Source organism: Aptenodytes forsteri, unplaced genomic scaffold (genome assembly GCF_000699145.1).
Source record: "Aptenodytes forsteri isolate BGI_AS27 unplaced genomic scaffold, ASM69914v1 Scaffold65, whole genome shotgun sequence".
Lineage (NCBI taxonomy): Eukaryota > Metazoa > Chordata > Aves > Sphenisciformes > Spheniscidae > Aptenodytes > Aptenodytes forsteri.
In genome coordinates this window covers 1230582-1245037 of record NW_008795127.1, presented here as the reverse complement: position 1 = coordinate 1245037, position 14456 = coordinate 1230582, and the positions used below count along the sequence as shown (strand labels likewise).

Genomic DNA, 14456 nt, shown 5'->3' with positions numbered 1-14456 from the left:
TAACATTTGTGTCCTTCATCCAGCATTAGATATAAACTATGAACTTCTAAATAAATTTAGCTATGCTTCTTTCATATAAGCCACTATTTTTATGGGTTAAAACTTACTTAGAAAGATCAAATTAAATACAATGAATTCACATGGTAAAAAACCAGAGTTACACTGTGTGATGTTTAAACGTTGTGCTGTCTTATCCCATTTCGCCCAAGGGTTTTCAAAACACGCGTCAATGCTCAGCCTAAACTCTACTAGTATTTTATAGCCATTTTAGAACTCCGCTATCTATAGCCAACAGCAGATGCCAAGGAAAGAGAGACAGGAAGACAGAGAGGACAGAACAGGGCATAAACATAGAGCTGGGAGAACATATTGGGAGAAAGTTTTGTTTCCTAAGCTATCAAGGTCTTCTTAAGTAGGTGATATCATTATGCTTAATGACCTCTGATGGATTTTTCTTCCCTGAACATATTTAACTGCTTTTTGAACCTACGCAAACTTGCAGCACTCACAATGTTCTGTGGAAAACATTTTTACAGTTTCTAAGCGTTGTGCTGTTTGCTTGCATTTAAACTGCCACCTCTTCAATTCTCTACTTCCTGTATTATAAAAGACAATGATTAATTGCTCTCCTCCACCTCACTCATGATTTTATAGACTTCAGTTGTAGTTACTTAGCCACTCCTAACATGGAAGCTGTTTCCTCCTTTGACCATCCTTGTCGACCCTCTGTAGTTTTATTACGCACTTTGTGAAGGGGAACCAGAACTGAACAATATTTAAGTTACAGGCATAACATGTATTTATATCATAAAACAATGATTTGTTTTGTTCCAACTTCTTTTCTTAGTAATTCCTGCCTTACTTGCTTTTTGACATCTGCTGAGTGCTGTGATGTTTTTGCTGATGTTTTTGTTTCTTATATCCAGAGTATCTCAATTCCTAACATCTAATTCAGAGCTCAGCTTTGTATATGTAAACATGAGGATCATCCCTTCCCTCCTCTACACAAGGCTATTTACTGACATTTAGCTTTTTTTTAAAAACAAAACAAAAACCCCCAAACAACTGTTGCTTAAATATTAGGTCCTCTGCACCTTGCTAAAATTGCTTTCCATTTTTATGACTCTGAATAACTTGGTGTCATCAAAACACTCATCTCTATCAACCATAAATAGCTGAAGAGTACAAATCCCTCCTGGATGTCACTAGCAACCTCCCCTCATTGAAAACTGAGGTACACTGCCTGACACAGATGGGAAGGGGGCTCCAGAGGTCATCTACTCCAACCTCCTGCTCAGAGCACGTGAAGCTAGAGCTGGGTACTCAGGGTATTGTCCAGTTAGATTCTGAGTATCTCCAACCATGGAAGTTGGGCCCCTATTCCAGTGTATGATCACCCTCACAATTTAAAAAAACAAAACAAAACACAACCTTCCCAAAACAAAACAAAAACCCCACAACATCCAACTTATTCATGCATCTTGTCGGAATTTTCCACGTTCCAGCTTGTCACCGTTGCCTCTCACTCCTCCTATCCTGTTTCTGGTCTTTTATCCACATGAAGGCATCCCATCTTACCTTATGGCAGTTTGGAGACAGTGAATATATACTTGTATCGATTTAGAGACCATCACATAGAGAACAGAATTTGGCTTTTCTTTGCCAAAACTAGAACAATTATGTCCTGCGTAAGGAAATAAAGCCTCAGTGGAAGTACTGCCTTTCCCACATGCCCCTACCACTGTAAGTAATGGTCATTGCCTCTCTCTACCTCTTACAAAGATCTTTTGGCTACAAGTTCTGTGCAGACTGTAAATCAACTGATGCTGAAGGACAAAAAGCATATGCATGTCTGTAGAAGTACGGCTGGGACGTGAGAATTTTAAATTAACTTTTAAGTAAATGCTATTTTACGACACCAACCACAACTATTACTCCAAATAATAGAGTTTCTACTCTGAATTACTAAAGTATTTAGAGGGCACTAGAAAAATACTAGCTCAAATTCTAGGTTTAAATGCTGTTTAAATGCTAATAAAGACATATTGTTTACACTATGTAATTCAGAGGTGTAATTAGTCAAATGTGAGCTTCTGTAGAAATCTTTAACGTGATAGACCGAATTCTTGAACGAATTTATAGAAAAGGTAGGGGCATAAGTGTATTCATTCACACGATATCTGTATGCTGCTCATACCTGTTTTTCAGCTTGTTTCAAGAGTTTCTGGAATCGCTCATCCTCTAGCACACACAGGGGAAGGTCCGTCTCTCCTCTGCCTTTCATTTCCTCAAGCTTTTGTTTAAGATCCCGCAAGGCCTGAAGCTCATCATTCAGACGATTCTGTCTTGTGCGTGATGCCTGGAGGTCCAGCTCCAAGTCAAGGGAAGTGCGTATGGGGCACTCTTGCGTAGCTCTTCGCATGATTGGTTGGCAAACAGGCTGAATCATTTGGAAGACAGAACAATAAAAATTAATATCTAGAGAGGCTAGCGTAAGGTTTGACACAATACAGTCAGAAAAGCTCCAATATTTTTTGTTTTTCTTTAGCAGAAAGCTGCTATGATGAGATCCAAGTCAAAAAAATCCATCTATTCTGGAATTTTTCTTCAGTCACTAGCTAAAAATAAATGCAAAAATTTCTCCAACCAGGTGTACAATGATGTATTTACAGGTTAAAACCAAAAAAAACCATTCTGATCCCCAGGACAACACAATGCCAGGAGATCAACACTACACAGACTTCCCCACAGATTTCAACTACATTGTTTATTTTTATAAACATTTGCTTTTTCAAGGCCTAAGCAAACACATAATGTTATGAACTCTGTGAAGGTGCATTTCTTTAGTGTATTTCACATTATTTACTGTCCTTTCACTGTACATTTTTGCATGAATAAGTCAGGCAGGATAAGCCATCCCAGACTATTCGGTATTTCTTTCTTATGCCAAATGTAATCCTGCTACCTGGTAACAACTCTTCCACAGAAGTGTTTTTTTTAGTTACAATCAAGATTAAAATGTAATTCTCAACTTATGTAAGAATGAACTCCATGCAAGAGAAATAAAAATCTTGCTCTCATCCTTCAATCCTTTTGCTACTCAAACACTCCTGGAGAAGAGTAAATCCGCTCTAAAAGGACATCTGAATCCTTGAAATGTCCACCAAAATTTGTTCAAGATATATGTTGCTGGTGTTGACTTTTGTGCAGCGTAATCCAGATCCCTTTGACAGTAACAAGCTAAAGTCCAACAGTAAATGCCACAATGCTGAGCACCAGTGTCTTGCTGCTGGCTTCAGCCACAACTGGAACAACTTAAGCTTTGTTGGTGGGGGAAGATGTAGGACTGAGACCACTGTGTTGAGATTTCAACCTGAGACCACAGGACTACATGTGGTACTTGCATTGCTTTTGCTGAAATACTTGAAATAAAGCATATGGTTTAAGTTGTTTGTTATTCCTTCTCTCCCCATACTTTATTTTAAACCATGCCAAGGTAACATAGCACATACCCGTTTAACTCTTAGGCTCCGCCGTTCTGTGGCATTTCTCACAAAGAGAGACTTTTTGGCTAGTGTTGAGCTGTCGCTGTCACTTCGATTCAACTGTCAAAATGTACATAACAGAGATATAAAGCATCTTCATATACAAATACATCTGTATTGATATAACCAGTCAGAAAACCTCAGTGTTGATATACATGTAGGTCATTCTTAGTATAAAGTAAAAACTTTTTCAACTAGAATAAGTGTCTACTTTAAAATTTTATTCCTAAACCAAGACAACCATTCATTGAATCATAGAATGGTTTGGGTTGGAAGGGACCTCTAAAGGTCACCTAGTCCAACCCCCCTGCTGCGGGCAGGGACATCTTCAACTAGATCAGGTTGCTCAGAGCCCCGTCCAACCTGACCTTGAATGTTTCCAGGGATGGGGCATCATTGATCTTACTGAATGAATAATAAGAAGACTCTTTAGGAATGCAAGGAAGGTAACTATGGTTATTAAGTGCTGCCAAATCACTGTCTGGCTTTTATATCACTGCAGATTATAAACTATGGATTTCATTTACCTGGGGCAGGGTTTTAACAAATTTACTTCAGGGAAGGTAAATTACTGTAGACATGCACCTGTCCAACAAATGGTATTTTTGTATTATTATTATTATTATTTGTAACAAGTATAGGTGTGCCCACAGCTTCCTTCAGAAGCACTTCCTGCTTCTCAAAAATAGGCACCACAGCTCGGCAGTAGCGTCTTCTTAATTATAGCATTAGTTCCACATACATCAGCGCAGACTGATTGTTACATGTATCAGCATGCGTGGTGGTAACCTTCAAAGAAAACAGAAGCATCTATCTGCAGGATATTTATTTCACCTCTTCAGAAAAGGACAGACAGAAAGAACCATTCCACTAACATTTCAATAACCAAAGCCAGAGCCCTAAAGTATGCTTACACAGGACTGACTGGGGGTTGGGGGTGAGAAATACAACCTCTTGCAATATGAATACACCTCTTGAGAGACAAACCCGTCTCTTCACCATGGAGCCACTACTGGGAACTCAGCCATGGATACGCACAGGTGGCTATCACCACCGATGTTCTTTAAGCACTTCTCAAGGGATATTTTCAAAGGCACCAAGAGACTTTGGGTCTGTCCTTTAGGCCTCAAAAATCTTTGTGTTTCCTGTAACATCGGATGAGAGTAGGTGCTTTCTTAAAGCTAGGCCGCCTCTTCTGAAGAGAGAGCAGCTGGCAGTTAGCGAGAGCGTATCCAACAGATGCTTTCCTCCAGTATAGCACCACAAAGCAAGCGAGGCTGGGTATGCTTGTGGCGCAAGCTGGGGACTAGGACTGGGGAGACCCGAGTTGTTCAGCCCTCTCCGTGGACTCGGATGCAGCTACAGTGCCCACGCTTGAGCCCCGACAGTGGACTACAAGTATTTCTGAAGCTGCAAAAGATTCATCTGTGCAAACATGGGTTTTTCCTAGGCTACTTTGCTTCCAGGAAATACTGTACGCAATGAGAAAGAGAATGGTTTATTCAAGTTATGTTTTTTTAGATGCTGGCTTCTGGCAGCAGGTCCATAGCAATGTTCAAAGCTACAAAAGCCCAATACTCTTCCAGATGCAAAAACCTCAGGAATTTATACTAACTAAATTATCAGAGCAACTAGTGTTACTTCCTGTCAAAGACCTCCACAGGCAGTAAGCTAAGGCTACGTTTTTTTGCCAATACAATTAATTTCCAGTGTACAGGAATTAAGATGAAGGCTAGGTTCTGAATTCAGCCAATAATCTACCCAAATTACGTAAAGATTGTTACAAAACAATCTGCTGTGTTTCATTCTAGAGGGTATATGGAATAGTTATTTAAGTATGTAGATACTGACTATAGATTTTTTCTTTTTTTTTTTTTTAAGCCAATGATAATCACAGAGAAGTGATCAACTTTAGTGTTCCCAAATGATTAAGGCAACCACCTGTAACTGAACTGGAGAAGAATTAAAGCATAAGGTTTTTTTGTTTTTGTTTTTAAGTCATACTTGTGTGAGTAACCTGTTGTCGTGGTTTAACCCCAGCCGGCAACTAAGCACCACACAGCCACTCGCTCACTCCCGCCCGGTGGGATGGGGGAGGGAATCAGAAGGGTAAAAGTGAGGAAACTCCTGGGTTGAGATAAAGACAGTTTAATAGGTAAAGCAAAAGCCGCACGTGCAAGCAAAGCAAAGCAAAACAAGGAATTCCTTCACTCCTTCCCATCGGCAGGCAGGTGTTCAGCCATCTCCAGCTTCTCATGCCCCCCCAGCCTACTCGCTGGTGGGGTGGGGTGAGAAGCAGAAAAGGCCTTGACTCTGTGTAAGCACTGCTCAGCAGAACAAAAACATCCCTGTGTTACCAACACTGTTTTCAGCACAAATCCAAAACATAGCCCCATACCAGCTACTGTGAAGAACATAGCCAAAACCAACACACCTGTAGAAACTGAAGATCAAAACCAAACTGCCTTTCTAGGGTGTCTGTAATTAAAATCTATAGAGCTGGTAATCCATGCTTACATCTTTAAACACATGATTTTCACAGTTTGTTTAGCAGCAACGGGGCTGATAATTTAAATCTTTTTTTTCCATGCTACCGTAGATCTAGAGAGAGTGGAGAACTTTGTTGCCAAAGCCATGTTTAAAACTCAGCCCTAGGCAGTGCTCACACACCTTTCAAAGATATAATTACAGCAGGATTTGGGCTGCCCAGTTTTAAAACCAGTTGAGATACAAAGTGAGATTTAAAATTGGTGACTGAGCTCTTTCTGCACTGTTACCCTTAAATGGTTACATTACTAAAATATGGTAATGCAATGGCAGTTTACAGTGAACTCTATTCTATGTTTTAACAAATTATTTTGCTGTGTGAGAGCTGTAGTTGCTGACATGCAGTGAAACACGCTTTTTGCAGACAGCCAGCACAGGAATCTGTGTTACTTCTCTCCAATGGGATGTATTTTTGCCCTAGTAAAGGTGTTTTGCAAGAGTATGCAACTCTGCTGAAAGTCAATTCTACTATGCATCAGGTCAGTTAGGGAAAGAAAGAACCTAAAGAAAGCACAGGCTCTGCCTCTTGCGGGGAAAATTGGTACATGACTCACTGTCATTAATGCATCATTCCCAAGAAGTTAAGTGACTCTCTAGCTAATAGCTCTTCACTCCGAGTGTTTTTCCTCTTACCCTACAGATGTATTGGTTCCGCTCGCCTGGAGAGAAGGTTTGTGAGCGCACTATCATGCTGTTCCTGACAAAAGGACGCTGTCTTGAGCTCCAGCTGGCTCTGTCCTTGGGTCGGACCGTTGCGTTCTCATTAACCGGTTCCTCAGTGTTAGTCTCTTTATCAACCTATGAAAAGGAATTTAGTTTATAAGAACTGCTATATCCAGACACATGCCACTACATAGTTTTTGTGCCTTTCGATTTTACAAGCATTCTTGTTACCTTGCGGCGTATGGAAAAAGACCAGCAGCGAAAAGCATCTTGCACATACAGAGAAGCTATGCTAAGTAAAGAAACACAAAATTCCCAAAATGCTTAACAGTGTGTGGTGAGTCTTTGAAGGTACTCCCTTGTATCCAGCAAAACCAAAGCTTTTGCAGAAAGGCCTTTGCTGCCCTGGGTCTGATGCAACCATGGCGCAACAAGTGTTTTGCTGTGCCATTTGCAGACATTATTATTATTATTATTATTGCGCATTTATATTTATACGTATTTGTTCTGCATTTGCAGAACAGCAAGGTTCTGCCATGCTAAAGATGGTGCATACGCACACTGAAAAGGGCAGCTGGGAAAGTTACATTGCCCAGGTTCTTCCAGACATACTGTCGTATGTCCCCCCAAACCCCAGCAGCAGGGTTGCTTTATGGCAATCTGCGCAGTTGCACCAGCCTTGTGAACCCAGGGAAAAGACACTGCTAGCTGCTCTCCCTCAGAGGGCCTGCTGCCTACTACAGTTGCCCCACACGTGCCACAGGGAGCCTCAGGTGCCAACATCCCCATCGGTGGCGCAGCCCATGCTTACCTGCAGCAATCATCTTGACAGCCCGGCTAGAACAAGCACTGCAGCAGCTGGCACATCGGATGTTACTGATATGCACTGGGGCATTTCCTTCAACTCAGGTAATTTAATGAGGTTCGTGGTTTTCAATGTGCATGTGATAAATACAATGACCTAAATCGCACAACTGCAACCCTGAGAGGATCTAGCACATGAAGACCTATACTGTGGCTGGCTTTACTATGAGGTCTGCTATGTTCTTCATTCACTGCCCAGGTCTGTCCAGCCCAGGCTGAGCAAAACACTTGTGTGTGCGCCTAACCTTCGGATGTTGCCCTTGATGTCTCCCCTTGCCGAGTTAGGGCTTTGATCTGTATTTGCTTGCTACCCAGCAGACTGTTAGTCCTTTTAATACCATGGCCTTAGCTCATTTGGCATCTTGCCACATAAATTGGAAGGTAATCACAGTTTCCAGCAAGTCCACTGAGGTGTTGAACTTTTGTATTGTCACAAACTTGAAGGAGCAAGATTTCATTCTTTGCCTTTTTACCTTTGCTATTTTACAGAACCTGTGAGTTTAATGCATGCAACAGTGTTTTCATTAAGATGCAGAAAGGTGTTCTAAAAATTTTATTTCTAGAGTACGTGCTACCACATCAGGCATATGTTTACTAAAAATTTACTAAAAGTGCTTTCAGAAAGGTGGAATATAATTTAAAGTGAACAGTTAACAAGAACATGGAATTAGAATTTGTTACGTGCAGTGTGGGGGTAGTTCAATAGTACACAGTTTAATACTAATTTTTGAGTTTTCTGTTCATTAATCTTTCCTCCTCTTCTCTGCTAAGCCAGTTTTTGTATTTACACCCTAAAATAAAGGGAAGAAATAAGGACATCCCCTCATTGGTTTAAAGATCTCGACCCCTGTTCTGTCTTTCCCGCTGCTTATCAAATGAATCAGAAAAAAAAAGGAAACAATGAAACAGATGTGCAGAAATATTTTAAATATGCACAAGTTGAAGCTACTGAACTGCACTTGTATTTTGAATATTCTCCCTATGCAACAAAAAAAGTGAAGACAGACATTTTTAGTTAATTTGAAGTTCTGCCTAGCATGTCTGTTAAATGCCCTCTTCATAGTTCAGAAGTGACCACACCAATTTCATTAAAAGTACATACTGACAAGTGCTACAGCAAAGGCCACATCAAGTTGTAAATGCTCAGATGCAGCAGGCTTCTACATTAACTGCTCAGAAATAGATCTTCAGACACAGTAAGATACCGTAGGAACGCGTATTTTAAGATATTCACCAGTGTTAGTATTACAGCTTCCTGGCTTTCACGAGCCTCATCACTGTTCTCTCTGTCCTTGTCTTCATTTGTTTCTGGTGAATCAATGAGTAACCCCATGTCATCAGTACAGTTGCCTTCTACTGCCAGCTTAATGCCGTCTTCCTCTTCATCCACAATTTCATCAGAGGCTTCTGCGAGCATTTCTAACCTGTATGAACGGAAGTAGCCCAGGCTTATTCTCAAACTGAAAAAGACCACCAGAGAAAGGTATCAGAAGGCCTAGGTGTTCACCCATGTATAATGTATGCATTTTCCTGACAGGGAAAACAAATGTATCACCCAAATACTTCCATTAATTTAACGTGAAGGCAAATTTCATTATATACTCCAATAAAACCCAGCAAGCTCTACTACAGTTCACCTTCAAGATCATTATGACAACACTGCGCTACATTCAATAGCTGTAAGTTGATAACGTTGAAGGACTTTGGTTGCAATAAATTAATAAATCAAATGAGCGAGTCTCCCTTTCCTCCACAATACAGCATGTATTTATTTCTACACTGCAGCTAAGAAATTGCACAGGAACAGAACTCAACATAGCAAATTAGCAAGAAATCTGTTTCTTGGGAAAGCTCACAACTTCTTCAAAAACAAGACCATCAATGGAAGCGCGTGCACACACACACTGACTTTGTCAGACAGCAGCTCTCTTTTCAAATCCTATTAGTTGTTTATTATAGTTAATGCAACTAATATTTGATATGAGACATTCTAGTACACCTCCAGTGGCTTAGACTCCCCAGGTGGTTTCACAGGAAGATGTACATGGAATGGAGGAGCATCAGCAGTAGGAGTTAACAGAGCAGCCAAGACACTGTAAACCTGAAAGAAGGTGAATGAATTGACCACACAAGAGAATGAGACTTTACCCCATTTCCAGTGGTGGTGAGACACTGGAACAGGTTGCCCAGAGAAGTTGTGGATGTCCCATCACTGGAGTGCCCAAGGTCAGGTTGGATGGGGCTTTGAGCAACCTGGCCCAGTGAAAGATGTCCCTGCCCATGGCAGGGGGGCTGGACTAGATAATCTTTAAAGGCCCATTCCAACCCAAACCACTCTATGATTCTATGATCTCCTCCAAAAGTACAGCCCTTTCATTTGTCTAAGAATAAGAGGAGTGAGCGGAATCATTCAGGCATGAGCAGTGAGGGAGGAAAAGTGGTTGGCTTTACCAGTCTTCCTCAGAGCCCCTTTGCTCCTGTTCCTCCTCCTCCTCGTCATCGTCTTCAGCCAGCTCTTGTTCTACTGCTTCCAGCTCAGCAGATGTCCTCTCCAGCAGAGCTGACACAGCATCCTCCTCACAAGGAAAGAGAAGATGAAACCAGAACTGAGTGATACGTAACATAGGTAAAAAAATGACAACTCTTGCAAGAGCTGCGTTACCCTGCTGCTTCCTGATGCCAGCAAAAACATGACTCAGATCATAAGTATAAGGGGTTTGAATTGTCAGTGTGTAGCACGTTAACTGATTGCTTTTATACAGAGTAAATCTCAATCAAAAATAGATAATTTGAAAAAAGGTTAATGCAATCAAATATGCTCCTGTCATCCTTTAATGTCTCGTCTCCCTTTCCCTCTCATACATGTAATATCCCTAGGTAAAAAAAGGTGGTTCTTAAAAGTTACATTTTTTAATGTAGTTCTCTTAAGGAGATATTAAAGCAGAAAAGCTTATTTAACCAGAAGAATTAGGATATGTTTTGCATAAACAGCATTTTCAGTGCAATGGCTTTAAGCATGCAAATTCATATAATTAATAAATACCAATTTTTAAATGTGCACATATGAAAATCAATGGTAAACTTAAGGAAGCTCTTCAATAACATTCTTTTTAAAATGAAACACAACTGAAGCGTTTCAAACTGGAGGGCAATTTTGTATCCCACTAAGAAGCACCAGCCCTATCCACACTTGCTAACAAGTCCGAAACCCCATATAGGACCTACTCATGCACAAAGTCACTATTGACAAAAGTGCCTGCAAGACAACAGGGCCTTGGACCTTCAGGGAACAACAATTCACATGTTCAAGTAACCACTATGCAACAGCACAATTAGAGTCTATGGCTTTTTTCTTGCTATTACAGTAACAGCCAACACATTGCTCACCAAGTCCAATGAGTCCGATGACTGCTTGCTTAACAGAAACATGGATTCTTCATTCTGTTCCTTGTTTTTTTTGCCAGGAATTTGCTTGCAAGGCAACAGGTTGTACCACAGAGTACAAGTCTCATCAGAAAATGATAAATCTGCCAGACTGATCTGAGTCCCAGCCTGCACAAAATAAGAAAGGGGAAGAAAATTGTTTAAATTTGTTTTTTTTTTCCTGGAAGACAGCTGAAAATAAATTCTACAGTATTTATCATGTAAAATAGGCAGCACAAATTTGACATGACTCTTAATTCCCTTTTTAACTGCACAATTTTCTATTTCCCTCCACTTCTACTTAAACAAATAGAAGTACATGGAAAGGTCCTTCATGTTGTCCATTCTGCCATCTTTTTATTTCCGTCTGCAGAATTTCTCCCCACATGCACACACACAAAACCCTCTATAGCACTGTAATGCACACGTCTGCTTTCTATAGCGTTCAATAATGAAAAACTGTGTCAATGAAACCTGCAGCATCAACCCATGGAGCAGCAAGTTTCAGTCAATTTTTCAGTTGTTCCACCACAAAAATCATCAATACAGCAAACAATAATGGATGACCTTGTTTGCTCTAACGAGTAAAGAAGCAGATGAAAAGACAGTAAAAGAGATTAAGAAACCTTTTCATTTGGACAAGCAGTGACATCCACTGAGTTGGCACTCTGGGGAAACTTAGGAAGTACTTGTGTTTGGACTGTGCCTTGGAGATTAAAGTCCTCTGTTCTTTGGCAAAGCAAATCATCTTCACAGCTACTGGGCTGCGTACATAGCTCGTGCCAAGACTCTGGTCATGTTGCCCAGGTCTTTCTGCTGGGGGTGGTACTCCCAACTCTTTCTTTTGATCTTGTGATTAACCCTTATGTCTTTGGTGGTTTTTTTTGTTGTTGTTGTTGGGTTTTTTTCTTCACCTTTGTATCCTGCGTTCTGTTGCATTTTTGTTCTGCTGCCCTTCCCTTACCTGAGGGGAAGCCTCTTACATACTGAAAAAGGCCAACGCATTTTCCAGGAATTAAGTTAACTTCTACGTTTTTGAAAGTGAGAGGCTGTTCCCAGTAGTTGGGGCTGATGAACTCCACCAGATTCCAGCATCTCTTACAGCATGTTGTAACCAAGAATCTCACTGTGCTACTAAGTCATGGTGAAAAACCAAACTGAGTTGTACCAGACCATGCAAAACCAATCTGACAGTAAATGAAGCATCACTAATTGGGCGATGACCACAATTAACAACAAAATTTTAAAAGTGCCAGTTTCCAATAGGCTGGTCTATGAATGTCATGCCTTTTTATTATTTCTACAGATCATAAAGACTAAAAAGGTGTACATCATATAATCTACAATAACATGCAAAAATGTAATTTAGTTTGTTCTTTGTGACAAGCTGTGATAACGAGGGTTTGCTTTTTTTTTTTTTGGACATACTGTGGCTCTTATTTAGCTTTTACTTTAAAATCTAGCGTTAGGGTAATGGTGCAATGAAGTTTATGAGGGTTTTTTATGTATAAAACTGCAAAGATGGAATATCAATCTGTAATTAAAGGGTTAAGGTAATGCAGTGTTAGAATTATCAAAACACCTCCTAAAACTTCCATCCAGGATTAGATTCTGTATCAGGAATTTCAGAGAAAGGTAGTATTTTAAGTACTATAGCAACAACCAAGTTATGCTTCAGAGTTTGTTTCTAAGTACTGTGGAATTTTAGCAGCCTTGACCATCAAAATAAGAGGGGACACTATAAACAAATGCATGCCAAAAAAAGCCAGAAATAAAACTGCATACCAAGCATTCTTCCCGACGACTTCTACTGACAGCACAAACATCTACTCTCAGCGTCTTCTGTAGCAGTGTTACTTGGGAAATGGCTACTCTGAATATCTCATTGAATAAAATGGTTTCCATGGCAGGATGAACTTTTGTGCGGAACAGACAGCTGATATCAGTTGAGGATGGAAGTACTGCTACTCTAATATACCTGCCGGAAACAAAACAAAATCTTTACCTGTATTTAAACTAGCACTTGCTGGTGACGCATGATAGAAGTTGACCCCATCGACTAAAGGACTGCATAGCAAGAAAAAAGAAACAACAACAAATCAGAGGTGGAATAGGAAAAGAGGTGAAAAAGAGGCATGAGAAACTCCTCCTGCCCCTTGCACAAACACTTCCCAAAAAGGAATTTCTGTGCCTGGTAAGGTAGTAGCGAGAGAGGTAGCTATTTCTGTCTCTATCCAAATTTATCCTCTGGTTTAGTACTGTGAACACTGAGGATCATGTCACAGATGGGAGGAAACATGATCTTAATGTTAACTAAAAACATGAGAAAAATTTGGGTGGATGTAAAAATTAAACTTTTAGAACGATGTGAGCAGCACTGAAAAGCAGTGACGCCTTTTAATCTTTTAAAGAAACAAACAAAACCAAACCTCCAAAGAAACCAGAAAACTAAGGAAAATGAGGAAGAAAATAGCTAGGCCCATAGCTGCTTAAGATCAATTCATACTATATTAAGTGAGACTTAGAAGAATGCATCTTGCAAGCCTAAACTTAAGCACGGGGAATAACTTGAAATTGTTATGCAGCTGCGTTCATTATAGAACAAGTATCAATGGACATTATGTGGATAAAGGTAATACTTGCTAACTTGCAGGTCTTGCTTTAGTAGCAGCTTGATAAAGACATTCCTAATGCAATTTTTAAATTATCTACCTACTGCACAGCTTCTCATACACATGAATGAGCATAGTAATTGTTTTACATCTTTTCTGTGCCTATGCATTAGCCTATTTCTAGTATTGGCTTTCAATAGCATTGACATTCACTGTAGAATAGAATGCAATGAAGCTAGCTAAAGCAAGAAGAAAAAGTGGGCCAAAGAAAACTATTCTGGAAAAAACTTGTTCTCCCAAAATTTATAGTACTACTGCTGTATTTTCTGGTAATGACTTTGTACATACTGTTGTTATTATTATTAAAAACTTAGTTTCACATTAATTAAACCAAAAGAAATTAGGTCTGTGAGAAAATTGATTTTGTTACTTGAATTTGGGCATAGCCTTTATTCCCCAGTTACGCCAAGCTTCTCGGGATAGAGTAAGATCTAAGTTGTTTGGTTCGCGTGTATAGACTGGATAGCAGGTATCCAGCATTTTGACAAACCAATCCCAAAGTTAAGTGGTAGTGTAATGTAATTCCAGTAGTGCTGCTGCCGTACTCACGTAATGTAGGTGAGCAATTTGCATGGTCTACTGAAAACAGCTATTTTAATAGATTAAGCAATTAGGAAACATTTAGAAAAGAGGTAGGAATAGAAGATAAAGTATATTAAAAGTATGTTTAAAAGGTGGTTCATTGGAGCTTTCTTTTAATAATTGTTAGCCAATTTATTGGCATCAGGCCAGAATGAGGGGT

At 39.9% G+C, this 14456-nt stretch overlaps 1 protein-coding gene across 1 annotated transcript in view; it reads right to left on the bottom strand.

The window, feature by feature from the left end:
* The window catches only part of WWC2 (WW and C2 domain containing 2), a 106369-nt gene that overhangs the window by 5517 nt on the left and 86396 nt on the right, over positions 1–14456 (bottom strand). The window contains exons 15-21 of the mRNA XM_009277347.2: positions 12828–13020; positions 11007–11171; positions 10071–10192; positions 8854–9043; positions 6726–6890; positions 3513–3605; positions 2198–2440 (exon numbers count right to left, since the gene is read on the bottom strand). Coding sequence (XP_009275622.2) covers positions 2198–2440; positions 3513–3605; positions 6726–6890; positions 8854–9043; positions 10071–10192; positions 11007–11171; positions 12828–13020 — 1171 coding nt within the window. The remainder of the gene's footprint in view (positions 1–2197; positions 2441–3512; positions 3606–6725; positions 6891–8853; positions 9044–10070; positions 10193–11006; positions 11172–12827; positions 13021–14456) is intronic.